Here is a 27859-nt window from a genome sequence, read left to right as displayed (position 1 = left end):
TGCAGAGGCCACTCCACGAAGAGGCAGCACTGGTGAGGCCAGGGTGCGACTCTTCCCCCTATGCATCCTCCCTTGTTTGACACCAAGTTATTAATTTTTTGGAAGCCACAGCGCCCCATTATTTCTGGCTTCAATCAGCGCATGAGCTCAGCCGCTGGACCACACGTTGTCTCTGAGCCAGGCAGGGTGCAGACTGGAGCTGCAGAATTGACAAGGCTCCTCCAGACGCCAGCCGGGGGAGGCCTGGGGCGGCCAGTGGAGAGGGGTGATCGTTAATAAGGAACGGCTGCTCAGCCCCAAGCCCCTCCCAGTTGAGGAACTTAGCAAGCCAGGAACCCTCCCTCAACTAGGAAGCACAGGGGTGTTCTGTAAGCAGAGCTGCCCTGGTGGAGCTGCTCGGGAGGGGTGGGGCCACAGAAGGAGCTGGATGGATGTTGCCGGGGTCCCTGGAGGGAGCTGGGGGTCAGAGGTGCAGGCAGACAGGGAAGACGAAGGAGGGAAGGAGGAATGGCAGCTGTGGAGCTGCTGTCCTGCCTGGGCAGGTCATGCTGCCATTGGCAAGAATTAAAGGGCTTCCTCAGAGAAGGAGTGGGAGAGCCAGACTGTAGGAGGGAGGGAGAGACAGAGACTGAAAAGGCACAGCCCTCTGCAGCCCCATGGGGAGCAGGGTGGGACTGGGTCCCTGTGGCATGCTTGCCGTGTGCCAGCGTTCTCAGGAAAGATGAACCAATGTTCACACCTTGTTCTGGTGAAGGATGGAGCAGGAAACAAGCTCACAGGGAAATCCACGTGGAACCCCACCATTCATCACAGCCCCAAGACCACCCTTCAGTGCACAGGCAGTGACCTCCAGGAATGGGGGAGACAGATGGCCTTGCCAGGGTTTCTACTCCAGGGGTCAGCACAGGGTGTGGGCACAGGGCTTCCCTGTGCTGTGGTTGAGTGGCTCAGCAGCTGTCTCCTGTGTCGCCTGCCCACAGGGTACCAGATTGCCTACCGCCTGGCCAGCAGCAGCCCCCACACCTTCACCACCGTGGAGGTTGGCGCCACAGTGAGGCAGTTCACAGCCACCGACCTGGCCCCGGAGTCCGCATACATCTTCAGGCTGTCTGCCAAGACGAGGCAGGGCTGGGGGGAGCCACTGGAGGCCACAGTCATCACCACTGAGAAGAGAGGTAAGACCTTGGGGGACCCAGGGTACTGCAGACATGGCGGGCACCACTTCCTCAGTCAGGCCCTCTGGAGTCTGTGGGGTACCTGGGAGGCTTCGGCCTTCCCTTCATAGAAAGAGAAGGGATGTGAGCATTTACAAAGCACCCACTGAGCCGACACAGAGCTGGGCACACTATCAAACAGCATTGCATTCACACGTTCAGCCTCACACCTGCTCTCTCAGACACGTGAGCATTGCATTCACACCTTCTGCCTCACACCTGCTCTCTCAGACACATGAGCATTCATTCACACCTTCAGCCTCACACCTGCTCTCTCAGACATGTGAGCATTCATTCACACATTCAGCCTCACACCTGCTCTCTCAGACACGTGAGCATTCATTCACACCTTCAGCCTTACACCTGCTCTCTCAGACACGTGAGCATTCATTCACACCTTCAGCCTCACACCTGCTCTCTCAGACACGTGAGCATTCATTCACACCTTCAGCCTCACACCTGCTGTCTCAGACATGTGAGACGGTCTCGGGTTTAAGGAGAGCAACGTTGCTCACAGAGTCTGAGTACCTGGAGCAAGGCTGCAGAGTCACCACACTTGAGGGTGAGCTCCCCGAAGGCAGCCCCCAGTCTCTGATGTTAAACCCATGTCCTCTGCGTAGCAGGTGTTCAGTAAGTAAGTTTTCCAAATAGCTGACTTCCCTATGAGAACCGCTGGGGCGAGCAGGGCCCTGCTTCATGCACGGGGGCAGGTGCTCTGTGCACTGCACTTGGCCTATCCTCCCTGCAGCCCACAGAGCAATATATCTTTAACTCCGATTTTTACCAAAGATGAGACGGAGGAAATTGAGAGACTTTTGTTAATTTGCCCAGACACACAACTGTGGAGCTGAGATTTGGATCCCCGCCCCGACACCGTGAGGCCAACTCTTTCCATAAGTCTATAGCGGGCGCCCTTCTCAGTGGGCTCTGCGCACGTCCTCGGGCCTTGCAGCGCCCAGGGTTGGTGCCACAGGACCCTCACCTCAGCAGCCCTGGCTCCCACTCCAGGTCCTGACATCGCGGCCAGACCCAGGGACCTTGTGGGAATGAGGACGGGAGGGAGCTTCCAGGCACTGCTGCAGGGTCACTTGGAGCACACGGCTCTGGCCACGCTCCTATTTTTGTTTTGTTTTTTTATTTTTGAAACAAGGTCTTGCCCTGTCGCCCAGGCTGGAGTGCAGTGATGTGATCATAGGTCACCACAGCCTGGAATGCCTGGGCTCAAGCCATGCTCCCACCTCTGCCTCCCTAGTAGCTGGGACTGCAGGCCCACACCACCCAGCTAATTATGTTCTGAAGAGACAGTCTTGCCATGATACCCATCTTGGCCACCCAAAGTGCTGGGGTTACAGGCATGAGCCACTGTATCCAGCTAATTATTTTAATTTTTGTAGAAATGGGGATCTTACTATGTTGCCCAGGCTGGTCTCCAGCTCCTGGGCTCAAGCGATCCTCCCACCTTAGCCTCCCAAAGCTCTAAGGTTGCAGGTGTGAGCCCCTGCCTTTTGCCCTCCCATAGCATTCAATGAAAGCACATCCCCTCCATGACCACTACCACTATCATTATTAATGTTATTAGCTGGAGAGACAAAAGCCCTCAGTCACCACAGACACCCGAGGTGCTTCTGCAATTAAAGCACATGGAAGACGTGCCCTGTGAAACGGGCGCCCCCATCGCCCTGCTGCCGCCTCAGGTATCAGCACTCAAGGCTTCTCAGGAAGATGGTAATGGCTCTCCCAAGCAAACATTTTGACTTCATTCTCTAATGTATTCGTGTGGTTTTATGGTTCATTTATCTTAAGTATTGACTGTGCCCCTCCCACGAGCCAGGCATGTGTGCAGGTGCATCACAGACGGTCTCACAGCAGGTCCCCTTATTTCCCTGTGTCCCGCCTCACAGTCCCGCCCCACAGTCCTGCCCCACTGTCCCACCCCACATTATGCCACCTGATAATCGGTCCCAGAGATTTCGGAGATTTTCCATCGGGGGCCCCCCTCCTCCATCCTTGTGGCTCAGGGAGAGGGAATCCAAGAGGCTTGCTAGTTACCACTAAGTCCAAGAGAGCCTTTGAAATGGGATACTCTGGGCCACCTTGTGTGCTTACAGAGGCAAGTGCTGATGAAGTGAGACCGGAGCCCTCCTCCCACACCCGCCACTGTGGGCCAACAATCAATCGCCACTTTACACACGCCACGCATTCTAATCAGAATCAATAATCTTCATGATAAACAATTAAACAATTATTCCTCCCGCTGTGGGGCTTCTCTGCTGAAATCGATGGGGTGTGGAGGCACAGCAGCAGCAGACGATGGGCACTCCAGGCCGGACCTGGCCCCGGGCACCCCACTTCCCCCATCCAAGCTACTGCAGACACCAGAGGCAGTGACAACCCAGAGGTGTCCTCATCTACAGCAGCACTGAGTAGACGCCATAGATGCTTTAGGCCCTGGGTGACTTCAAGAAGGAGGAAATTCAGCTTTAAAGGTGGACTGAGCCCAACATCAGAAAAAGAGAGACCAAAGGTACCACAGGGCTTGGAGCAGCCCCCAAGACCTTGTGACCCCAGCAGTCATCACAGACACAGTGCCTGGTGGTCTGGCAGCCTAGGGACCCCTATGTGGCTTTGTTCCTCTCTGTTAGTCTCTACGAGTAGTGCATCCAAAGTCAGCCTTAAGACAGCTACTTGGCTGGGTGTGGTGGTTCACGCTTATAATCCCAGCACTTTGGGAGGCCAAGGTGGGCGGATCACGAGGTCAAGAAATTAAGACCATCCTGGCCAACATGGTGAAACCCTGTCTCTACTAAAAATACAAAAATTAGCTGGGTGTGGTGGCACATACTAGTAGTCCTAGCTACTCAGGAGGCTGAGGCAGGAGAATCCCTTGAACCCGGGAGGCAGAGATTGCAGTGAGGTGAGATCACACCACTGCACTCCAGCCTGGCAACAGAGCGATCTCCTGGGGATCCTCCTTGGGAAGGGCAGCCTCTCACATGTCCCTGGTCTGTCCTCATTTGGTTGCAGAGCGGCCGGCACCCCCCAGAGAGCTCCTGGTACCCCAGGCAGAAGTGACCGCGCGCAGCCTCCAGCTCCAGTGGGTCCCGGGCAGCGATGGGGCCTCCCCTATCCGGTACTTCACCATGCAGGTGCGAGAGCTGCCCCGGGGCGAGTGGCAGACCTACTCCTCATCCATCAGCCATGAGGCCACAGCCTGCATCGTTGACAGGTACTGAGAGAGCAGGAGGACCCCCCGCCCACCAGGAACAGTGCCCCGGCCGCCTCCAGCCAGCTCCTGTCCAGCTAGTGGGGTGTCTGTGTGGGCCAAGCAGGCACACCCCTGAGAGCACAGGCCCCCTTTCTTTTTAACACTCCCCATGCTGGGAATCCCAGAACTCCTGGATCCTGGAGCCACCTCCAAGGGCCCACCCCCAGCCCCTTCCTGGAGTCTGATCTTCAGGAAGTTCAAACTTCCTGGGCTGGTTTGAACACCCCAGGACCCAGGGATTGGCAAGGCAAGGGTGATGGGGGGTGGGCTGGACATGTGGGCTAGTGTCCTAGCCCCTCCCAATACTGGCAATGGGGAGGGGACCATGTGGAGGAGGGCTGGGCCGGCCTCAAGTGTCCAGGGCTGGAGGGACATTGCGTCCCCTTACGTTCTCGAAGCAGCAGGGAGATGGATGGCACCACGAGTGCTGTGCTTCCTTAGTGATGGCTGATGGGGAGACGGGAGGGCATGCCTGGGACAAGACAAGAATCCATCCACTCAGTTATTTACTGGACCTCTGGGCTCAGCATGGGAGAGGGTTGCATTGACAGTAGCAGCGGTGTCCTGTGGGTCCTCCAGGGTCCTCACGACTGCGATTACAGACTCACCCACTCTTTACAGACAAGGAAACTGCCACAGTCACACAGATGGGTGTCCTAGGGCTTGGAAGCCACCCCAGGAGTCCCGCACCCTCACCATGTGTCCTGCCTAGGCCCTCCTGGGGCCGTCGTGTTTGCAGGCCCTGCCCGGGCAGGGCCACCTGGGACACCTGCCTTGTGCTTCTCATCAGCCCAGAGTTTGGTCCCCTGTTGCTGAGCTCACACTCCAGGCTGTGGAGTGGGGCTCTTAGAGTGAGTCCCTCCGTGTCCAAGGGCTCTGGAACCTGCACCAATGCCTAAGAGGGTGGAGGGGACGAGATGGTCGTCTCCAGGCTGGCGAGCTTCCTCTGTCTCTCAGATGGTCACATAGGTCAGCTCTGCATCCCTACAATCACCCAGTGAGGCGAGACCATGATCCCGCTTTACAGAGGAAGACCACAGCCAGAAAAGTCGGTCGCTTGCCCATAGCCCCCGCCCAGCCTCCGTGGCGCCCAGCCACCTTCATCTTGGAGGCTGCCCATCTCAGCCCTGCCTGGCTGAACCTGAATGTAGGGAGGGAGGCAGGTCTCAGGTGAAGCCCCTGGCAGCTCCTGAGAACACCACCCTTGCCCTACTCTGCCCTGGGGGCAAAGTTCAGACTTTGGAGTGAGGGCTGATTGGAGTGTGGGTGTCGCTGGTCCTAGATATGACAACGGGGGTTTCAAAGAGAAGAGAAACATCCAAAACCCCCATCCCTGGCTTGAGGACCAGGCCCATGATGGAGGTGAACCACTTGCCCAGGGAGGGGTGGCCCGCCGGGCATCTCGGTACAGAGCTGTGAAGCTGGAACTGTGCAGGCTCAGCCTGGCTTCTGTCACTTGCCGTTGAGTGATCTGGGGCAGGTGACGGGTTCTCGGGCGTCTTCAGCTCCCTGGCCTTTGAGTTGCGAGGTTTGGAGATGATGATAAGGCCCTCTGGGCGGTCATGGTCATGGATGCCAGTGTCACCTTTGCCAGCCCCATACGGTTTCCCCAGGAGGCACAGCTGGGTGTCAAATGCAAATCCTGACCAGAGTCCCTGAGCAGCCCAAGAAGGGTCAGCCATGCTGCGGGAACCCATGGAACCCATGCTGCGGCTCCCAGGCCCCCATTGGAGACCACAGACCAACAAGGAAGCCAGCGTCCCAGTGCACAGCTCCAGCTCTCTGCAGCCCCAAAGGACCCACCCTGGCACAGTCACCCTCTCCAATCTCATGGTCCAAGCAGCCCTCTGCTCTTCTGAAAATCGAGGTGGAATGGTCCGTGCACACAGGGCTTGTTCGCAGCAGGGCCAGAGCCACTGCCTGGCCTCCCCCGTGCAGGGCACAGCATCTGGTGAGGTCCGTATGCTGGCAGGCTAGAATTTAGAATTTAGTTGTTCCATCCCCACAACTGTGGTTATGCCCTTCATGTTAGGAAAACGAGGCTGCAGCAGCTCCAGCTTGATGTTCCCTCTGAGGTGTTTTCCCTAGTGTTCTAGTCACTCAGCTTCCAGACAGTTAAAACTTTGACAGGACTTCACCACCACCACCACCGCCACCGCCGTCCTCATCGCCATCATCATTGCCGGAATCCCTCATCCTGTCCAGCACCTGTCATTTTCAACACCACTTCCATCTGTCATTTCATACGATGTTCATAACAGCTGTGTGAACACACAGACCAGACTTCTCACTATCCCCATTTTACACACGCAGACATTGAGGCAGAGATATCTTAAGTAACGCATATGCGGGTGCCTCGACGTCTCTAAATGGAAAGGATATTTCCTGAGGTTTTTGTACTTGTCACATTCTGGGAGCCAGAGGTCAAGGCTCCATAGACACAATCCAGGTCCTGCAGTTAATTTACAAGCGTCAGCAACATCTGAAAACCCAACACGTGTACATCTGAACACCAAGCTTTCCACAGTCAATCTCTCCTTAATAGCCACGTGGCCTTGGAAAAGTCCAACCCTTGGCTGCCTGCTAGGACTCTGACTTCTCATCTGTGAAAGGCAGGGCTGGAGCAGGGATCCTGCTGTTCCCTCCAGCTCTGTGAGTGCAAGGTTTGCCTTATTACTGACCGCCAGCGAACTGGCAGCCAAGAAATAAGGCAATTGGAATAGTCAGAGTGTCCGCCAGGTTCCTGCCGGCATCTCACTTGCCCTTTGAGCAACAGCAACAGAACTCGAGAGGCACAGTTCTCTTCCCTCCAGAGGAAGGCACTCCTAGTGGCAGATGCCATCCTCCTGGAGCCCTGGAATTCTCCTGGCACAGCCCCGAGGGTCAGGGGAGTGTGGCCGGGTACGCCCAGCCTGACTTAACAAAATACACAGGATGCTTAGCTGAATTGGCAGTGTGTTCACAGATAGAAATAACCTCATCCTTTGTGTAACCATCTAAAAGAAGGAAAAAAAAATCCAACCACTATTCCTGAAGGCTTCTGAAACCAAACAGAGTAATTGTGTGCCTGGGACTTCATGCTGGAAAGGAGAGGTCCATGTTTTAGGACAGACAGTTTAATTTGGTATAGGAGATACCGCTGTCAATTTCCTAATGGACCATAACTAGGACAAATGCTTCCTCTGCCTATCAATAGAGAACATGTCACAGGAGAATCCCAGGAAGGCGATATTTTGTACACTGCCACAGTGTAATCTCCCTTCCTGTTTAATAATCCTGACAGCTACATTTTACTTTCACCAGTTGTGTGAAATCTGCAAGTATCCAAAAAACATAAAGAGTTTAACTGTCTAAATTTGGTGACCGTGACTACATGCAGGGAATATGGGTCTAGACCCCCAGGGAGTGGGGTTGGGTCTGAGATGTGTTCAGGCATTGCCAGTGTCTGGTTGATGGTTGAAGTGAGAGGGGGTAGCCACCCACAGAAATGCAGTAGAAAGGAAGAAGAGAAGGGCTGTGAGCCCAGTGTGACTTGGAGGTTCTGGAGGTCCTGCTGTGTGGGCTCAGGGGGTAGCTGTGTGTCCGATAGTGATGGGCTCAGCTCCTCCTCTGAGCTCTCCCATGGGATAGGTGCAGGGGGTCCAAACAGAAGACAGAAAGGCTCGGAGGGAACGAGCATGGAAAACAGCAGGGACTCAATGAATGTCAGCACAATGACCCTAGCTCCATTCAGGTGACTTCCTTCCTTCCTTCCTTCCTTCCTTTTTTTCTTTTTTCTTTTTCCATATAATGTAATTTTTAAAAATACCATTATTTAAGAATCAGATGAACTGAGTGTGGTGGCTCATGCCTATAACCCCTGCACTTTGGGAGGCTGAGGCAGGAGGATGGATCACGAGGTCAGGAGTTTGAGCCCAGCCTGGCTAACATGGTGAAACCCCATCTCTCTACTAAAAATACAAAAATTAGCCAGGCGTGGTGGTGGGCGCCTGTAACCCGAGCTACTCAGGGGGCTGAGACAGGAGAATTGCTCGAACCTGGGCAGCGGAGATTGCAGTGAGCCGAGAGCGCGCTACTGCACTCCAGCCGGGGCGAGAGAGTGAGACTTCGTCTCAAAAGAAGAAAAAAAAAGAATCAGATGGACTTGGCCAAGGATGTGATACATGAGCTTGATATTCTTTGTGATACAATAGTGAGGTCTAAGTGTTTGTGTTTGGTTGGTTGGTTGGTTATTTGTTTTTGTCTGTCACCTGAGCTGGAGTGCAGTAGCTCCATCATCGCTCACCGCAGCCTCCAACTCCCAGGCTCAACATACCCTCCTGTCTCAGCCTCCTGGGTAGCTAAGGCTACGGGCATATGCTATCATGCCTGGCTAATGTTTAAAATTTTTTTTTTTAGAAACAGGGTCTCACTGTGTTGCCCAAGCTGGTCTCAAACTCCTGACCTCAAATAATTCTCTCACCTCAGCCTCCCAAAGTACTGGGATTACAGGCATGGGCTACCAGGCCCGGCCAATAGTGATTTCTTAAGAAACATTTTTAGTGCCTTTCAGATAAGCAAATAAAGACAGCAGTGAATCGCTTTAGAAAGATGCTCAGCACTCATCCATTTTATATTAGAACCAAAATGAATGAATGGAGCTCCTCCTGTTTAAGACTCTGCATTTAGCTCTGAGGCAGGAACATGGAACTTAAGCTGTGTCCTTCCCCAACGCCCATTCCAGAACACTTTGGCTGTGGAGGTCAAGTTTGTGTATGTGATTAGCCATCCGAGGCAGTACGAGTACTAACTGGCTTTCTGAATAGATTGGTTATTGATTTGGGGTAGCAAGAGTTCTGATAGCAAGTTCAGATGGTGAGGGTCCTGTATTACCCACATTATTTATTTCCTGAGTTTGGGATGATTAGAAGAAAGAGATTAGATGGCAGATGTTTTCTCAAAAATATCCCTAAATCTATCCAGCTTCTGAGTTTGCACACGGAGAATTGGGAAGTGAGGCATGGAGAATGAACAAAGGCCGGGGTGGTGGGGCACCAGGCAGCGTCGATGGCTTCCTGGGGACGAGTGAGGGCTCCGGGGCGGGGGAGCCAGAGAAAGCTTTTGGGAAGACAGGAAAAAGCACATCACATTTATTCATTGCCTGCTGTGCGCCACGATCCACCCGACTCCATGAGGATGGGTGATGCGATGTCATTTTCACAACAGCCCTGGAAGCCCGGGTGCTGCTATCTCCATGTCCATAGCCGAATACAGCGAGGCTCTCAGACACTGACTTGCTCCAGTGAGTAGTGGCAGAGCCAGCATTGGAATCCTGCCAGGCCCACTCCAAAGCAGAGTTTTGGGCTGGCTTGGAAGCATGAACAGAGTGCAGAACTAGGGGGAGTTAGAAGGGTTGCAGGAGGGTGTTCTTGCATCCTGTGGGCGTTTGTTCCTTTATCAAGGAGTCACCAAAGTCCTGCTCTGCCACAGGAGGGAGCGTGGCAGGAGCAATGGGGGCGGGGGGCTCAAGGATCAGACATTTGGCCTAGGAGGTAGACCAGTCATCCACAAGAGCAGCGCTGCAGGGAAGTGAAGAGGCAGTTTGGGGTGAGTGCACAGAGGACACTACCGTCTAGGACCGCAGGGCCAGGAGAGGGGATGATAGCTCTGCCTGCTGCCTGTCTTATTTGGGCAGTGGGTCTGCTCCTCCCGTAGGCTGCTGGAGCTGCGTTCTGCCTGGTTTCAGGGCACTGGTGTGGCTTCCACCGAGAGGGTTACCTCCCACAGATCCGCATTCTGTGTTCCCTGCAGCTCGCAAAGACACTTAATCAATCCTTGTTGAATGAAGTGAGTCCGGCAAAACACAGGCCTCACGCTAGGAACTCTGCTGTCTGTCCTCCTGCGCACCCGACCCCATTTGTCTGGGAGCCAGGCTGATTTGTCCAGCCACCTGCCACGTATTTACGGCACACCACGTGTGCCTGACTCAGTGCCAGATCCAGGCAGGACAGTGGAGAAAGAGGGGTTTCAAGGAGCTTGCAGTGTGGCTCCAAACCCCCAAATCATAGCAAAGCGTGAAGTACTAAACAGTGCAGTGCTGAGTATAATTACAATTCAATGCCAGAGGCCAGTGAGAAAGCAAATACATCAATAAGTAAGCATAATCATAAATAAATAAATAAGTAAACACATCATTTCTGCAACATCTACTGTGTGCCAGATGTGACTCTGGTATTTATATGTCCTCATAGGCAACCCCCCTCCCCACCCCGAGAAACTTCAGCAATGGGGAATAGCGTTCTTATTCAATCCTTCCTCTCACAGATCTGCTGAGTGCCTCCTGGGTGTTCTTGGCTCTTGGGGTACAGCAGGAAAGGAGGCCGACTCAGTCCCTGTCCTCGTGGATGCTGAGTCTTGTAAAGACAGACAGTCATCAAGGAAATGTCACCCATCATGATGCAGAAGATGAAGGGAAGGAACAGGGCATAGGAGACACAGGGCAGGGCCATCTCAGCGAATGCTTACAGGTCCATGGGAACAGCTGATCCGTAGCAAGCTTGCACCACATGCCTAACTCTCTGCTGAGTGCCTCGCCTGAGTTTAAGCCTCATATCAGTTTCATGATGCCTGTGCTATTATCAGCCCAGATAAGGAAACTGAGGCAAAGTATGCTGTCCCAGGTTAACTGGGAGGTAGAAGCCAGGCAGTTTTAATTTGGGGTCCACGTTCCTAATGCCCATTCTGCTGCCTCCTGGTACAGGAGGAGAAGGAGCCAGTGGGGCTATGGTGGGCAGCGCAGATGGATGAGGCAGGGAGGTCACGGGAGAAAACACATGATTATCACCCAGATGAGACAAAATAACTCCTAGGATGCTAGGAACAGAGAGGAGATGGTTTGTTTTAACTTAGCAAAGGCTATCTCCCAGAAACCTGGAGCAAAGGTCATTTTATGGTCGGACTTCAGAAGCATCTCCATTAAAGCTGGGGCCAAGGCCAGCTGCCTCCTGTGACTATTTTTCCAGTTGTGGACGCTGAGTGCAGAGGGGCTGAGATGTGCCTGCAGTCAGGGACTGGGAAGTAGCAAGACCAGACCAGGTTCTGGAGGGTTGCAGTGGAAAAACATGCCTTGAGGTGTGAACTGGTAGAGAAACACTGTCACCTGGTCTTAGGCAGGATGGGGACCTGAAAGCAGGAATAGCATCTGATCATGATTTCCAAAAATGGTTATCAGTTTTCTAAAAAGCAGAATCCTTCCCTTAAACCAAATATGACCCAACCCAAATGCATAAACCCTATGGGCATGGAGCTGCTGTTGGCTGATACGGGCCATGTGGGGCTCTGGATGTCAGAGGCTTCAGAGTCCTGGAGATCCACAAGGTTCCATTTGAAAGCCACTGGTTTACAGATTCCATTGGGAGTGAGGACGGAAGACTGGTTTTCAGGTGATGAGGGCTTCGGCTTACAGTGATAGTTGAGGAGACTTTTAGACATGAGTAATAGAGGTTGAGAGTCTTGAGGCACCCTGAGTTTTCTGGTCTGGAAACTGAGGAGGGTGGAGCCCTCATCTATGAAGAGCCACTGCCCGCCAGGGAGGAGAACAGAGCAGCTTCCTCACTTGCTCATTCAGAAGTCAAATAAAGGGCATCTGAGAGGAACCAGCCAGTGACTGAGCATGCTTGGGCTGCAGGGCAGGTCCCTGACCAGCTAGGGCTTCACCAAGATCTCAGCATCATCTGCACAAAAGAGTTTGGCTGAAGTCTTAGTCTCAGACATGGCACAGGAGACCCATTGCATGTGGAATAGCTGGACAGATGGAAGGAAGGAAGGAAGGAAGGAAAAAGGAAATGAAGAAAAGGGAGGGAAAAGGAAGGGGGGAAGGGAGGTGGAAGGGAGAGAAGGAAGGAGGGAAGGGAAGAAGGAAGGAAGAAAGTGGGAAGGGAGGAAGAAGAGAGAGAAAGAAGGAATGAGGGGAGGGAGGGAGGAATGAAGAAAGGAAGGAGGGAAGGGAAGAAGAAAGGGAAGGAAGGAAGGAGTAAGAAAGGAAAGGAAGGAGGGAATGGAAGGGAAGAGAAAAGGAAGGAGAGAAGGGAGGTGAAAGGGAGAGAAGGAAGGAGGGAAGGGAAGAAGGAAGGAAGGAAAGCAGGAAGGGAGAAAGAAGGGAGAGAAGGCAGGAAGGAGGGGAGGGAGGGAGGAAGAATGGGAGGAAGGAAGGTGGGTGAGCAGATGGAAGTAGGCCTGAAGTGCTAACACCGGAAGGCACCTCAGGGAAGCATTAGTCCCATTAAAATCTCCAGCGAAGGGCTGGGGGCATTTTTCACTTGGATGCTTGACAGGATGTGGTCTTTTGTAAAGTGACATGTGACTGTTGCCATTTACTAGTCCTGCAGCAATGGGCCTCCGTTTTATCATCCTCGAAATGGGAATAATGATGCCTCCTCTCCCAGAGCTCGCGTGGGTTGAAAGGGGTTGCACTTGCCAAGTGCCTGGCACCATGTCAGCCCCAGCGAATGGTAGGGATGCGGGGCCGGTGGGTCTCTGCCTGCAGCCGGGCAGGAAGTGGACCCTAGAGAGCCCTGCAAGGCTGGGCCTGGCCAGTAAAGAGCTCCAGGAGGACGGAGCGTGGGAATCAGGCGGGAACTCATTTTACGCTCCGGATCAGCACAAGGGCCCGGGGAGTTAGCACTTCCTGAGGAATTCTCTGGATCCCTTGGAGAGCAGTGAGGTACCCACCGGAGTGGCAGAGGTGGCTCCAGTGAGGGGTTGGCAGTGCCTCCCCAAGGAGCCCTGAGCAGAATCTTCCCCCTGGCCAGGACGCCTACACTCACTGCCCTCTGTGCAGCTCCTTTCTCCCTGAGGATTTCGACCATCCAGGTGTTCAAAGGCTTCTCCCAGGACACGTCCAGGGTCCTCTTAAAGCCCCTGCTCACTGCACCTAGGAAGTGATTGAGTCCAACCCAAGAACAGCCTCCTCGCTGACCTGTCTCGGGCCCACACAGGAGGCCAGAGCTCTCAGGGCAGGGGAGGGATTTGCCCCTCTTCCCAGGGCTCCACCAGGAGCGCCTGAGGGCAGGACAGGGAGGCAGGGGCCCGGCAGTCACGGTCTCTTCCACATTGCAGACTGAGGCCCTTCACCTCCTACAAGCTGCGCCTGAAAGCTACCAATGACATTGGGGACAGCGACTTCAGTTCGGAGACAGAGGCGGTGACCACGCTGCAGGATGGTGAGCAACCCGGGGCCCAGACTGCGTTCCTGGCCACTGCCCCTGGAGCCCGAGACACTTAGGCCCCACTTTCGTCTTGAGCCAGGAAGGGGTCACCAGGGAGCGGTGGTAAGCAGTAGAATTCCATTAGTGACAGACAGCTCGGAGGGTTTCCGCACAGCCTGTGGTCATAAATCAAGGTTTCAAGGGCTTCCAAATGGAATGGAAGGCTCTTTGATTGGCTTCCAAAGCCCCTGCTATCCATTAGCATCCCAGAAATTGAATAATTGATAGGGTCATTAAAAATAAATGTCAGTGGGTAGCTGGGTTTTAAGAGATTTTCCCAGTTTTTCTCATTCACGAGCCACTCTCTGACAAGAGCACAGGTAAGTGATGGGAAGTGAGGTCTCCTTAGAGCTCCAGGTGGTGGTTTCACCTGCTCCATCCTATGGTGTTGGGCCTGAAGATGGATTGTCATTCTGTGTGGCCCAGGCCTGTGGCAAGCCCAGGAGGCAGCTCTATCAGCCGCGTCCAGCGGTGATCACAGGACAGGTGGGATGGAAAAGAATGGATGGTGGGGAATAGCTCAGCTCCCAGGCCGGAAACCCAGCACTTAGTTCACCCAGCAGCGCTTCATCATCATTTCCGCAGCCGACCCCCAAAGCACTGTCTTTTCCATTTAACGCTCCAGTGGAAGAATTTTCCAATAAACCAATTTCCAACTGGCTCACCCTGTGACCTCACATCTTCTGTTCTGTTCTCTTGATGACCTGGAAGTGTGGCTTCTCCCGCACAGGCCTCCCTTGGCCTCAGGGACCAGCAGAGGAGTTGAGCAAACCATTCCTGGCTTCTCAGCAACTCATAGAGGCTGTTTTGCTGCAAACCCTGCACTCCCAGCAGAGCAGAACCCGCAGGAGCCTCCGACAGGCGCCAGCTGTGCTTCCAGGAAAAGTGCACCTGCCCCTAGAAAAGCACTGTCTGGCTTCTGTGGCTCCTGCCTCTCACCCAACTGTTTTCTGAGCACAAATCCTGGGATTTATTGGAGCTGTGGGGAAAGCCAGTGAGGAGGAGAGGAGCCGCCCTGGGTGTATGGGGTGGTCCAGGGCCTTAGTGAGCCCTGCTGGGCCCTGAGGAACTGGGATCAGCCCCAGGAGCTCACTGTCCAAGGGTCCCACATCCTTGGATTCAACCAACTGTGGATTGAAATGTTCAGGAAAAAAGTTAAAAATACAAATTAAAGAAATACAGTGTAACAACTATGTATTTGTTTGGAGAGTATTATGACATTGTACAATTTCTAGATTACTCATAAGGGTACCTACAATTATAACATTGCAACATTGTTATATAACAGTGTTACAAATTCGAAATTGTAGGAGGACTGATGAGTAACCTAGAAATGATTTACAGTATTCAGGAGGATGTGTGCAGGTTACATGCAAATACTGCACAGCTTTATTGTAGCAAACCTGGAGGCCCAGGCTACTTGTAACTGGACAAGCCTTCCCCACTTAAAGTGGAGACCAATGTCACACTAAACCACAAGGGAAAGGCTTTGCGGCAACCAAATTACAAAACAAACACTATATAAATGCATTCATTTTAACCTTACCTTTAACACAGTTGAGGTAATGTTTGCAACTAAGCACTAAATCTTAGAATAAAGGACAAAAACCCACACGAGCTGATGTCATTGTCATAATCTCTCTGACAGATTGTGTGAGAGCAAAGTGCAACAGCCTCTTTGCCCTCCAGGGCGGCATCCAAAAGGACCATTGTTGAAAAAAATATTCAAGGGCCTCTTCAGACTCCAGAGGCCTTTCTTATCCTTTGATATTCAAATCGGGCTTTGATGCACCTATCTTGTCAATCGTCTTTCCCGGGATGTGCAGTTTTCTTTTTGCAATGGATTTGCATTGTATTTGTGTTGTATTGTCTTACGCTATCTAGAGATTGGCACGCACAGACTCTCTCCAGGGGTTAGGAAACCCTTGGCGTGATAGGGAGAGTCCTCTGAGTATGTGTACGGTTTACTGATGAACAGTGTCTTTTTACAGTGATTTCTATTTCACTGCACAACCTCATAACTCGAGGACATTGAGAACTCCCTGTAATGGCACTGCTGTGTCACCAGGGCTGTCAGGAAGCTGGCTAGAGGGCCCACCATTAAACTGGAACCACAGGAGATTAAGAGAGTTGGAGGGAGACCCATTCCTAAAGCAGAACAGGGATGGTGGAGGTGTGACTGATGCAGGCACGGCCAGGGCTGACGAGGGGGTGCCTCTCAGGTCCAGAGGAAAATCACAGAGCAGGTGACCCTGGGACCCAATCTTGGGTTATGAGTGGAGAGGCATCTACTAGATGCACAAGCGGGCCTGTGGGAAGAACATCCTCATTCCGTTCAGTGAATATGGACTGGATGCAGAATGTGTGTCGTGCTTCTGCTGGACACCCAGGATCTTACAGCTGGGGAGGCATAAGAATTCAGTTCAATATGCCAAGACAGGACCACACAGATTTGGAGGGAGCAGAGGAGGCAGGGAAGAGGGGCACAGAAGGTCTCTTGGATATGGCAGATGACAAAAAGTTTAGTTTGGCCAGAGTGCAGGGCATTGCCATGGGCAGAGGTCAAACCAACCTTGTCCCTCCAGAGAGCAGAGCAGAACCATGGCAGATCCCTCTTTACTTCACCCTGCTGTCCCAGCCAGCTGCAGCCTCACCAGAAATTGACCCCCTTTCCTGATAGCCCTTTAGTGTTTCAAACCAAGTGACCTGGCATGATCATGTGTCCTATTCAGGAAAAGTAGCTCTCACCTAGGTATCTAAAAAAAAAAAAAAAAGATATGTTCCCTGCCTCTACCAGAAGATCTGAGCCCTGCAGGGAAGGTCTCGAGCCAGAGAGCTCCAGGACAGCCTCTCTGGAGGGGCGGCTCTCAGAATGTCCACCACAGGGAGAGCCCAGTCTGGATCTGTTTCTCAGGGCCATTGTTAGGGTTGGGTTCCTCCTATCCCGGGCACAGGCTTTGAAGGAGAAGCTCCGGGAAGCCCCAAGGAAGGGCAGGAGAAGGGGACCCCTGGAGAAGGGAGGAGGCAGGGCTCATCAGCCTCCCACACTCCCTGAGGGTGGCCCTGGGAAGGGCGGCAGACCATAACAACCACCCTGATCCCTGCTTTTCTCTCCTGTGTGTTTCAGTTCCAGGAGAGCCCCCGGGATCCGTCTCAGCGACGCCACACACCACGTCCTCTGTCCTGATACAGTGGCAGGTAAGAGCGCGGGGAATCACGTGCATTTTGTCAAATGTGTTCTCATTTCCCTGCACGTTCAGCCACGATAGCTGGACGTGGACTGCAAGCGGAGCCCTGAGCTAAGCGTTTAAGAGTAGAACCAAGGAGACACCCCCTCAGACTCACAAACGCAAGGGGGAAATGGTGTCAGTTATCATCTCAGTGTGATTTCCAAAACATTGGGAGCAGGGCTGCGATGCATGCAGAGAGTGAACTTGACTCCCCTTTTTCGGGAGGGACCGGCAGGATGGGGAGGTCAGTCTGAGAGCGCTGGAGGAACTGGGTATGTCTCGGCATTTCACCGAGGACGTAGGAGCAAGGTTTCTATGTATACACAAATTGGTTATTGCCCTACAGCGCAGTAAAACTGCAACCGCTGGAGTTAGCTTTTCTAGAGAAGTCATCTGCAACCAGACAAAATTTAACTACTGGATTGTACGTATTTTCTCGAAGTCTGGGTCTTTATTTATTATTATTATTATTATTATTACATTCTTATTTTGGGATGGAGTCTTGCTCTGTCACCAGGCTAGAGTGCAATGGCACAATCTAGGCTCACTGCAACCTCTGCCTCCTGTGTTCAAGCGATTCTTCTGCGTCAGCCTCCCAAGTAGCTGAGATTACAGGCGCATGCCCCTACACCCAACTTTTGTATTTTTAGTGGAGACGGGGTTTCACCATGTTGTCCAGGCTGGTCTTGAACTCCTGACTTCAGGTGATCCACCCGCCTCAGTCTCCCAAAGTGCTGGGATTACAGACGTGAACCTCTGTGCCTGGCTAAGACTGGGTCTTTAATCTCCAGTGCGCGGTGAGTCAAACAAAGGCATGTTCTTCCAGATAATCACAGACTCCTTGGTGGGCCTGCTCAGCAATGCTCCGGTAAGGCATTGAAGGACACGCTGCCGTCTCTTTCCATTAGTTTCAATTTTGGGTAATGCTTACTAACAAGTACATTGATGACAAATATAACAGAGGGACAGAACTGCCGAAGGAAGAGCTGCAGGCCCCAGGGCGATCCTAGCTGAAGAGTGGAGTGGGGAGCTGCGCCGTGTGGCCCGGGTCCGGGGCAGGCAGATGTTGAGTTTCCTGAGGGCTGGAACTTGGCTGGCAACAGACACAACAGACGGACGGGCAGGGGGCCAAGCACGAGGGCAGAGTCGAAGCTTCTGGCCCGCAGGGAAGTTCCCGAGGCCAGAGTGGGGGCTGCCTTGCCAGGGAGCTGGGAACATGGTGGGATGGGGCTGGCGTGGGGCGGGTGCAGCGCGAGGCCAGGTCAGCCTAGGAGTGGCTGCTGGGAGCTGGGGTTGGGCTGGGGTCGGGAGGGCGGTCTGATGGACGCAAGATTTTTCCTCGGAGCTGATGCTGTCCTCAAGGACAATGGCAGGGTGCCCGAGGCAGCAGGTGGGAATGATGGTTCGGGAAATCAGGAGAAAATCAAGAGGAGAACAATGGTCTGGACATGGCCTTGGAGAGTGAGGGAGTTTCCCAGCCACATGCCCTCCACTGGTACGAGGGAGACAGGAAGGGGTTCTGTGGAAAGGAGGGGCTGCAGGAAACAGAAGGGATGCTGGGAAACACAGCCGAGACCACCAGCAGGTGTCCCAGACAGAGTGTCTTCCAGGGCCCTGCAGAGGGGCCACTCCAAGGAGCAGTGGCTTCACTCTGCAGCACGAAGGACGAGGCCCAGGCTAGGCCAGCAGGTGCCAGAGATGCCTGCTGGGCCGGGAGAGAGACATGCTGAGTGAGCAGCGCCAGCCGCAGCCTTCCTGGGCGTGGGCTTGAGGTGCGTGGTGCTAGAGATGCAAGAGAGGAACCCAGTGAGCAGAGCCTGGCTGGGCCGTGGATGGGGCCAGCCGGAGGAGCTTGGGGAGGGGCTCCGCTTCCCCCATCTTGCCATATGGTCCTATGAAATATGACTATGTTTTAAGTATGAAAGTGGCAATTTATGTGATTCACCCACATATCACTTGCTACTGCCACTTGTCTGAGGGATGGAGAGTGGGCGTTTAACAAGCTGGGGTCTGTGAAAAGCGTGTAGTCTCCTTCAAGTGTCCGTGGAGGTGTGCGGGGCTGCATCCCGGCTTCCTTTGTCTTGCTAAGGGATCTACCTTCTCTAGGTAGGATAGGAACATTTCCAGGGGATGAAAGAATGTCCCAGCGTCTCCTGGTGGAACTGGAAGAGGGCTTCTGTGGCACTCAACCCTGCTGAGCTTACCAGAGCATAAGGGGGCCAGAGTGGGAACCAAGAAAGCAGCCTGGGCCCCACCCCTGCCCCTGGGAAGCCACAGCCCCTGATCTGTCTGGGAGCCACTGGCAAAGTGGCAAAGGACCCACCCGCAACTTACCATCGGGGGACTGTGTCCCTGAGAGGCCCCTCTGGCTCCGGGTTCCTCCTTTGTAAGAACAGAAGGTCACAAAGCTGAGCTCAGGTCTCATGCAACATCTCCAGTCTTTGGGGCCCACCAGACCCCCAGACCCGAGCTTCAGCCCTGACACCCGTGAGGGTCTCCAGTGGGAGGTCAAAGACATTCAAAATGGAAACGCAAAGTCCCAAGTGCTCGTTTTCTAACCTGCACCAACACGGTCGACCACAAGAACATTGGCACTCTGTACCATGCTGAATCCTACCAGAAAATTCCCATTTTCTTTGTCGACGTGGCAGCAGCCTGCCAATACCTCACCTAGGTAAGCTTCTTTCCTATAAAGGCAGTGAGTGTCAGCACTGGGATGCGTCACCTCTGCCAAACAAGGGTTGTGAAGGCATCACCTGCTGTCAGCCCCAGTGGATGGTGCAGGGCTTGAGCCCCCCTTGGTGCTGCTGGACAGCTCAGGGACATGCCTAGTGCCGCCTGGAGGAGCCGGGCTGGTGTGTGCCTCAGCCATCCCCCTCCAGAGCCCAGCAGAACAAGCTAATTGCAAGAACAGGAGGTGGTCAATACAACGTCCTATAGAAATAAATGCTTGTCAACTGCCAGGCAATTGAAGTATAATTAAAATTATGAGTAATTTACTGCATCGGAACAAAAAGAACAAAGAAAAAGAAACTCGGTTTAAATATAGATTTGCATTCCAAATAAAATGTTTCACCTGTAAATGTGGTTTGTTTTTGTTTTTGTTTTAGTGATCTCTTTAAAAATGCAAACACAGGGCCGAACGCGGTGGCTCAAGCCTGTAATCCCAGCACTTTGGGAGGCTGAGACGGGCGGATCACAAGGTCAGGAGATCAAGACCATCCTGGCTAACACGGTGAAACCCTGTCTCTACTAAAAACTACAAAAAACTAGCCAGGCAAGGTGGCGGGCGCCTGTAGTCCTAGCTACTCGGGAGGCTGAGGCAGGAGAATGGCGTGAACCCGAAAGACGGAGCTTGCAGTAAGCTGAGATCCGGCCACTGCACTCCAGTTTGGGAGACAGAGGGAGACTCTGCCTCAAAAAAAAAAAAAAAAAATGCAAACACAGGGTCAGACGTAATGGCTCACGCTTGTAATCTCAGCACTTTGGGAGGCTGAGGCGGGTTGATCACCTGAGGTCAGTTCGAGACCAGCCTGGCCAATATGGTGAAATTCTGTCTCTACTAAAAATACAAAAATTAGTTGGGCATGGTGGTGGGCACCTGTAATTGCAGCTACTCGGGAGGCTTAGGCAGGAGAATCGCTTAAACCCAGCAGGTGGAGGTTGCAGTGAGCTAAGATCACGCCATGGCACTCCAGCCTGGGCAACAAGAGCAAAATCCTGTCTGAAAAAAAAAAAAAAAAGCAAACACGGGCTGTAATTTCAAGGCTATAGACCCATTTAAATGCCTCCCATAGTAGACTGTCAGGCTTGATTCTTCTTAGTAGGACAGTCAATCCTTGCCTTGCATGGGGTCCAGTTCTGTTTGAAAACTAAGGATTAGAACTCCCTCTGTCTCCCAGGGTGGAGTGCAGTGATGCGATCTCAGCTCACTGCAACCTCTGCCTCCCGAGTTCAAGTGATTCTCCTGCCTCAACCTTCTGAGTAGCTGGGATTACAGGCCTGCACCACCACGGCCCAGCTAATTTTTGTATTTTCAGTAGAGATGGGATTTCACCATGTTGGTCAGGCTGGTCTCAAACCCCTGACCTCAGGTGATCCACCCACCTTGGCCTCCCAAATTGCTGGGATTACAGGCGTGAGCCACCATGCCCAGGCTTGTGTTTTCTTTTAAAGACAGGGTCTTTCCCTGTCACCCAGGTTGGAGTGCAATGGAGCAATCATAGCTCACTGTAGCCTCCAACTCCTAGGCTCAAGAGATCCTCCCACCTCAGCCTCCCCAGTGGCTAGGACTACAGCTGTGCACCACCATGCCTGGCTACTTCTTTAAAAAATATCATAGAGGGCCGGGCGCAGTGGCTCAAGCCTGTAATCCCAGCACTTTGGGAGGCCGAGACGGGCGGATCATGAGGTCAGGAGATCGAGATCATCCTGGCTAACACAGTGAAACCCCGTCTCTACTAAAAAAATACAAAAAACTAGCCGGGCGAGGTGGCGGGCGCCTGTAGTCCCAGCTACTCGGGAGGCTGAGGCGGGAGAATGGCGTAAACCCGGGAGGCGGAGCTTGCAGTGAGCTGAGATCCGGCCACTGCACTCCAGCCTGGCGACAGAGCGAGACTCCATCTCAAAAAAAAAAAAAAAAAAAAAATTTCATAGAGATGTAGCCTCACTGTATTTCCCAGGCTGGTCTTAAACTCCTGGACTCAAGCGATCCTCCTTCCTTGGCCTCCCAAAGGGCTGGGATTACAGGTATGAGCCCCTGTGCCCAGCCTGTAAGTGGGTTTTGAGGCTGTTTTCTAGCAAAGAAAAAATTCCTAAGCAATGGATCACACCCTGCGGGAGGCTCTCAGTGTAACAGGCACCTTCCCAGAGGAGGGTTACATCTGCCTGGGCAAAGGCGGGGAGGCATCCCACCGCTTCAGAACACATCTTGGGGTTGTTTCTTTTTCTCTTCACTTGTGCCATCATCCACAGAGGACCAGCTCTTGCATGGGGTTCTGAGCTCTGGAGGGGACCGAAGCAGGCCGCAGAATGTGAAGAGCTTTCATTAAGCATGGTGGGCTCTAAAGGGCATTGCTAGGAAGACAGCAGAAGGAACAAAACTAACTCTGGCTGGAGGAGCATCTGAATGCACTTTGTGGGACGGATGGGCTCCTGTGGTGAAAGGCTGGAGAAGCTTGGGGCCCCTGGCACAGCCCGAGGAAAGGCTCACGGGTGACATCGCTGGTGTTGTGTCCCGTGGCGATTGCGTGTTGAGCCTCCTGTGCTCTCAGAACCATCAGGAACGAACTCCAGAGAGAATCCCTGTCCTACTTTCCAGGAAGCAGAAGGCACAGGATGGAAAGTGAAAGCTCGGATGCCCGGGGGACCATGGTGGCCGGATCAGATTGGGATTTAGGCACCTGCTCTGCCTGAACTTGCAGGAGACAGTGGCACGTGGTTGAGCTTCCCTCAGCCCAGCTCCCTGTCTCTAGAACTGGGAGAGTTAGGTCCTGCCCTGCTGCTCCCCACCTCAGCAGAGGGAGCTGGGTGGGAAGTTCCACAGAGGCCAGCAATGGCAAGGGGCCCAGGGGTCCCCGTGCAGGCAGCTGGAAGGAGGGAGGCTTTCCATGCAGGTCCTGCCTCCTCCCACCGCCAGGCCTTCCCTCCACTTAACCTTGTGGCCTCCAAGATGCCCACCCTCCCAGGTCTTCCCCAGAGCATTGACTTCCTCCTGCCTCCCCTGCCTGGTGATAAAACCCAGGCACACTCCTACCAGGTCATTTGCATTTAAACAGGCGCTTTTGTTTTGGCATGCCTGTAATCCCAGCACTTTGGGAGGCTGAGGCAGGCAGATCACGAGGTCAAGAGATTGAGATCATCCTGGCCAACATGGTGAAACCCTGTCTCTACTAAAAATACAAAAATTAGCTGGGCATGGTGGTGCGTGTCTGTAGTCCCAGCTACTTGGGAGGCTTAGGCAGGAGAATTGTGTGAACCTGGGAGGCTACAGTGAGCAGCCCAGGAGGTTGCAGTGAGCCAAGATCATGCCACTGCACTCCAGCCTGGCGACAGAGTGAGACTCCGTCTCGGAAAAAACAAAAACAAACAACAACAACAACAAAACGGGCTTTTGAAAAATGAAGAACCTCCATGAAGGCTGCTGACAAATTTCTGAGGTGTGGCAGGCTGAGGGAAGGTGTTTTGAGGTGGGGCTCCCAGTTCCCTTCAAGCTTCTCTCCACACAGATGGCCAAACCAGGGTGCAGTGACACACAGATGAGGTCATCTTGAACTCCAGCAAGTCCCACTCCACCCCGGGGCTCTGGCTAAGCATCCGTCATGGCTGAGGCCTGGCCCAGGTGCTGTGGGCATTGAAACATGAAGAAGACCCGAACATGGCCTGCCCCTGGGCATATGCAGAGTCAGGGACATGCGAAGGGCTGGCTGGGGACACGGGTCTGTGGTGCAAAGCGAATCTTTTGTTTAAAGTCATGTAATACACTGGAGACCATCTGGCCAGACTTCTGCCTGTTGTGGGCACGGGGTTGAGCCTGGGAGTTTGAGCAGCCAGCCCAAGCTTATACTGCAAGGTGGCTGCAAGGCCAGGACCCGAATCTAGAGCCTGACCTTGACCTCGTGGGTTCCATGGAGCTACCCTACTGATGCCTCCAAGGACCTCTGGAGTTGGAGAGCCTCTTTCACGGATTATAGACAGGTTAATCCCAAAGTCCAGGAATGGGAAATGTGGTTGAACCCAGTTCAGAACCCCATGCAGGCAGGCCTGGGCATCTCCATGAAGCCACTGGACCCTTTATAAGTGAGGCTCCCACTGGGAAGATGGCACCTGCTGACAGAGTGGCCTCCACCAGCTGCGGCCTTCAAGGAAGCCACCCTCGGGGTGGTGGGGTATGGCCGCCTGTAACCCCTCCCCAAGCCTGGAACACTCCTGCCGGGAGGGGATGCATTTTGACTCTTCAGGGATTTCTGGTGCAAACAGCATCAGTTAGCCTGTAGGCCATATGTGGCCCCAGCCCGGTGGCTGATGGACATTTTATCTGTTGGGCAAGGGAGATTGACCTTTTCTTATAACTCTAAATCGTCTCATTCACCTTGACTAGAAGTATCTGCAAGTCCAAGATCAGTAACCTTCGGCCCCTTCCCCTCCATCTTCCAGCCCCAGAGGCTGGGAAGCCACACTTGGTCCCCAGGGAGAACATTTTTATTGTCCCAACCTCCTAACTTCCTGCTTAGTTGATAGTTTTGGTGAATTGAATCCAGCCCTCCCCACCCCACCCCAGCTTCCCTCCTCCCCCACAAGTAAATTGCACTGTCTGTAATCCTGTCTCGTCTGTGTATCTGCAGAGCTGGCTGGAGGCCTCTGCAGTCTTCCTTCTGAGGTCCCAGTGCCTGGAGCTGCCACGGGTCTAATCTGGGGCTAGAGGGAGGCTTTGAAGGCGACCTCAGGGTGAAGTTGCTTGGCTGGTACTTACAGAGTCCTGCCCGTAAGCTTTTGATCTGTCTGCTCGCCTCTTCGTCCTGCTGATAGTCAGTCCAGAGTACAGAAATGGAAGCTGAGGTCTCTCATCTTCCAGCCACTCCCACCCCACCACCAGTGTGAACAGCAAGGACAGGACTCCCAGCAGGACCACCTGGGACCATCTGGGTGGACCAGGAGCCTTGGGCAAAAAAAGCAGTCTCTCTGGGTGCACAGCCGTGTGCTGGGTGAAAGCCTTTAGCCGGGATGTGTTGCTGTGTGGTTGTCAGGGGCCCAGGAGAGGAAAGTCAGAAGCCCCCAGGGTCTTGGAAGTCTCTGGGGCTCCTTCAGCAAAGGGCTCCTGTACGTGCATTTTTGCAAGACTGATTGTTACCGGGAATAGCAGTAACCCAGGAACCCACCAAGCCCATCCATGGCTCCAGTGGATTGGAGGAGGCTCCTTTCTAGCCAGTCTCCTTCTGGGGAGACCACCCAAGTGGGGACTGACCTGGGACCTGGGGTAGTCCTGGTTCAGGCACTGAGAACTGTCCCCGTAGCCTGGCTGCTGCTCCTAGACCCACCCAGACCTGCCCCTGCCCTTCACACCCCTCACTGCCGTCTAGCGGGGCTATACCAGGCACCGTGCCCGCCTCACAGAGGGCCAGCCCTTCTCCCCTCATCTAAAGCCACCTCCTCCTCCAAGGGCAGCTCAAACGCCATTCCCTGCAGTTATCCTCCAGTTCTTCCCGGCAGAGCTCGCCCTCTCTGAGGCTTCAGAGCCGCCTTCCTCACTCACTCTCTGGCACCTGGTGCACGATAGCTCAGGAGATCTCGTAAATGCAATGAGATGGCAAGGCTGGAATACATTCCCCGAGGGGCAGAGCTCAGTGTTTGTCTGTGATCCTCCCGTAAGATGCCTTGAGCTCTTGGTGAGTCCGTGGGAGGAGACAGGTGCAGCTTTTCAAGGAGCCAGAGCACCAGGCCTTCCTGGTGGCTCCGGGCACTGCCCTCCCTCCCTGTGGGAGGGCCCCTGGGCACAGAGCTCTCCTGCCTCCCTTAGAGCCACCTCTTTGCAGTGGCCCGAGTCACACAGGACAGATGCGCTTTAGGGCTGATACTCTTTATGGCTGACGTAGTCAGCAGAATGACCATGGAGAGCAAACAGCCATGGAGAACACTTGCTTGGGGCTCAGTGCAGAAACCAGTCTGTCTCCTCTCTCTGAAAGCCAGATGGCCTGCGGAGAATTGCCTCTCTTCAGTCTCACGTACTGACTTTTCCAACTTTTCCATCCATTATATTTCTTCTAAGAAGGAGGTTAAGTAAACCTTCTATTTCAATGTGGCTAACAGTTGCGTTTGAAGAAGGATGCCTTACAAAATAAGGGTTTTAATTTCAGTCTCAGTAACCAGGGCTAGAGTTTGAAAAAGCAAACTGCAGGATCACTTAAGCCCAGGAGTTCGAGACCAGCCTGGGCAACATGGTGAGACCTCATCTCTACAGAAAATTTAAAAATTAGCCGGGTGTGGTAGTGCAGGCCTGTAGTCTCAGCTACTCAGGAGGCTGAGGCAGGACGATTGCTTGAGCCCAGGAGGTCGAGGCTGCAGTGAGCTCTGATCGCACCCCTGCACTCCAGCCTGGACAACAGAGTGATACCCTGTCTCAAAAAAAAGAAAGAACAGATGACCTGGAACCCCCTTGTGTGGTGATGTGAGTGGATGTGCAAGTGTGTGTGTGTGTGTGTTATGCACACCCAGGATTTCCGCTGTGCCCCCACATCTCTGGTAGTGCTTTCATCACGACACTGTCTGGAGCCAGTTTGCAATTGCATGCAATGCTGACCGGTGCCCACTCCTAGCACAAGGGACTAATTTTTAAAGAGTGGGAGTAAAACAACTGAAAACCTAAAAGCTGCTCTGAACGCGATACTGTAGACTCCACAGGGAGGACACCGAACAGGAACCCCATCAGCACCCCTGGTTTTTAGGAGACCGTCTGACATGCCCAGCCCTAAGGGAAGGGGTGCAGAGCGGGACTGGGGGCCCAAGATGGGGGAGCTGGAGAAGGAGCAATTGAGCAGCGCAGGACACCTGTGAGTGACTATTGCTGGCATCTCAAACGCTGCTCTATCGTCAAAATCATAGAAAAGAAAAAGAGCATTTAATACAATCAGCAGACACTGTAGCCTCCCCCGCCTGCTCCCCCATCCAGCCTCTGGACTGTGTCTCCTATTCTTACTCCTCCTTTTCTGCCAGCTCTCAGCTTCCCAGACTCATAGCTCCCTGGTCAGGTTTGGGTTTTATTTTGTTTTCCTGGCAAGTTGAGCAGTGCTGGGAACCCCTTGAGCCGGTGAAGGGCTCCCTGCTGGAGAAAGTGGTCAGTGGCCACAGGGTGTGGACGGATGGGGTGGCCACATGCCTCAGGGACCCTGCCGTGCCTTACTGATCGTCTGCCGCTGCCTCAGGTACACCACACCCTGGAGAGACCTTCATCTGTGCTGGCTCACTTTCCGCTTTGTTTCTGTAGCTCTATTACTGGAGGCGCTTTGAAAGGCATTTCCATCTGTAGGTTGTCCCGACAGAAAGCAAGCAGTGCCAGGGAGGGAGCGGGTATCCAGAGAAAACCTGGGATGCCCAGTTACATCTGAATTCCAGAACCATCATTTTCAGATTCTGATTTAGCGGGGTGTCTTGTTTTTTTATAGCTTAAAAAAGAAGCAAAAACAAGAGAGCCTCATTTGACATTGAAGTCCCGGGCTCTGGTTCAGCGGTTCTGGCCTGGTGTCTGAGCACACCCCGGCCCTGTGAAGGCGGCCAGCCGGGGCCAGAGCAGAAAGGCTGGAGCAGAGCCAGCCCCAAGGTCCCCTCAGCCGCTGGTGGTAGCCAATAAAGGGTAAAGAGAGAAAAAGGAAAAGCCAGCAGAAAAAAAAGTCCCTCCCAGATAATAGCCCAACTCCACCTTCCATTTGAGAATTTGGAGCCAGATGCCAGGCAGCGCCATGTCCCCATCTCTGCTCAGTGGTGGGCAGCGGGAGTCCTCGGACCTGGGACTGCAGCCCACAGGATGGATATGTGACCCTTGTAACTTTCTGCAAGATTGAAGAGGGCTGTGGGGCACTGACAAGCACACCATGGGGGGAACACTGCGAATTCAGATGCAGCCCCCCGAGCAGCAGCTCTCTCAGGCCCTGGGTTTGCACACTGGGGTCGAACACCCCTAGGCCAGGAGTGGAGCTGTGTCCAGGCTAGAGTGGTGTCTAAGGGTGTGGGTTTGCAGGGCCCCTTAGATGTGGATCGCAAAGACGCAGCAAGTCCACTCAGGTGTTCCCGTTATGCTTTTCTGCGCCTGACGGGGGAATTATATCCCTTCGTGCTCTTCCTGAATTGGGAATATCATGGGGGAGTCAGAAAGTCCACGGAGAGGGACAGCTGCTGCAGCCCCGCGCGGCAGTG

At 53.6% G+C, this 27859-nt stretch overlaps 1 protein-coding gene across 1 annotated transcript in view; it reads left to right on the top strand.

Annotated features, from left to right (window-relative positions):
* SDK1 (sidekick cell adhesion molecule 1) overlaps positions 1-27859 on the top strand; it is a 990930-nt gene that overhangs the window by 866425 nt on the left and 96646 nt on the right. The window contains 4 exon segments of the mRNA XM_033191941.1: positions 981-1175; positions 4239-4440; positions 13576-13679; positions 16852-16922. Coding sequence (XP_033047832.1) covers positions 981-1175; positions 4239-4440; positions 13576-13679; positions 16852-16922 — 572 coding nt within the window.

The sequence above is a fragment of the Trachypithecus francoisi genome, unplaced genomic scaffold, assembly GCF_009764315.1.
Source record: "Trachypithecus francoisi isolate TF-2019V2 unplaced genomic scaffold, Tfra_2.0 Lachesis_group4, whole genome shotgun sequence".
NCBI lineage: Eukaryota > Metazoa > Chordata > Mammalia > Primates > Cercopithecidae > Trachypithecus > Trachypithecus francoisi.
Note: the sequence above shows the minus strand (reverse complement) of the source record. Positions and strands in the feature narration are given on the sequence as shown.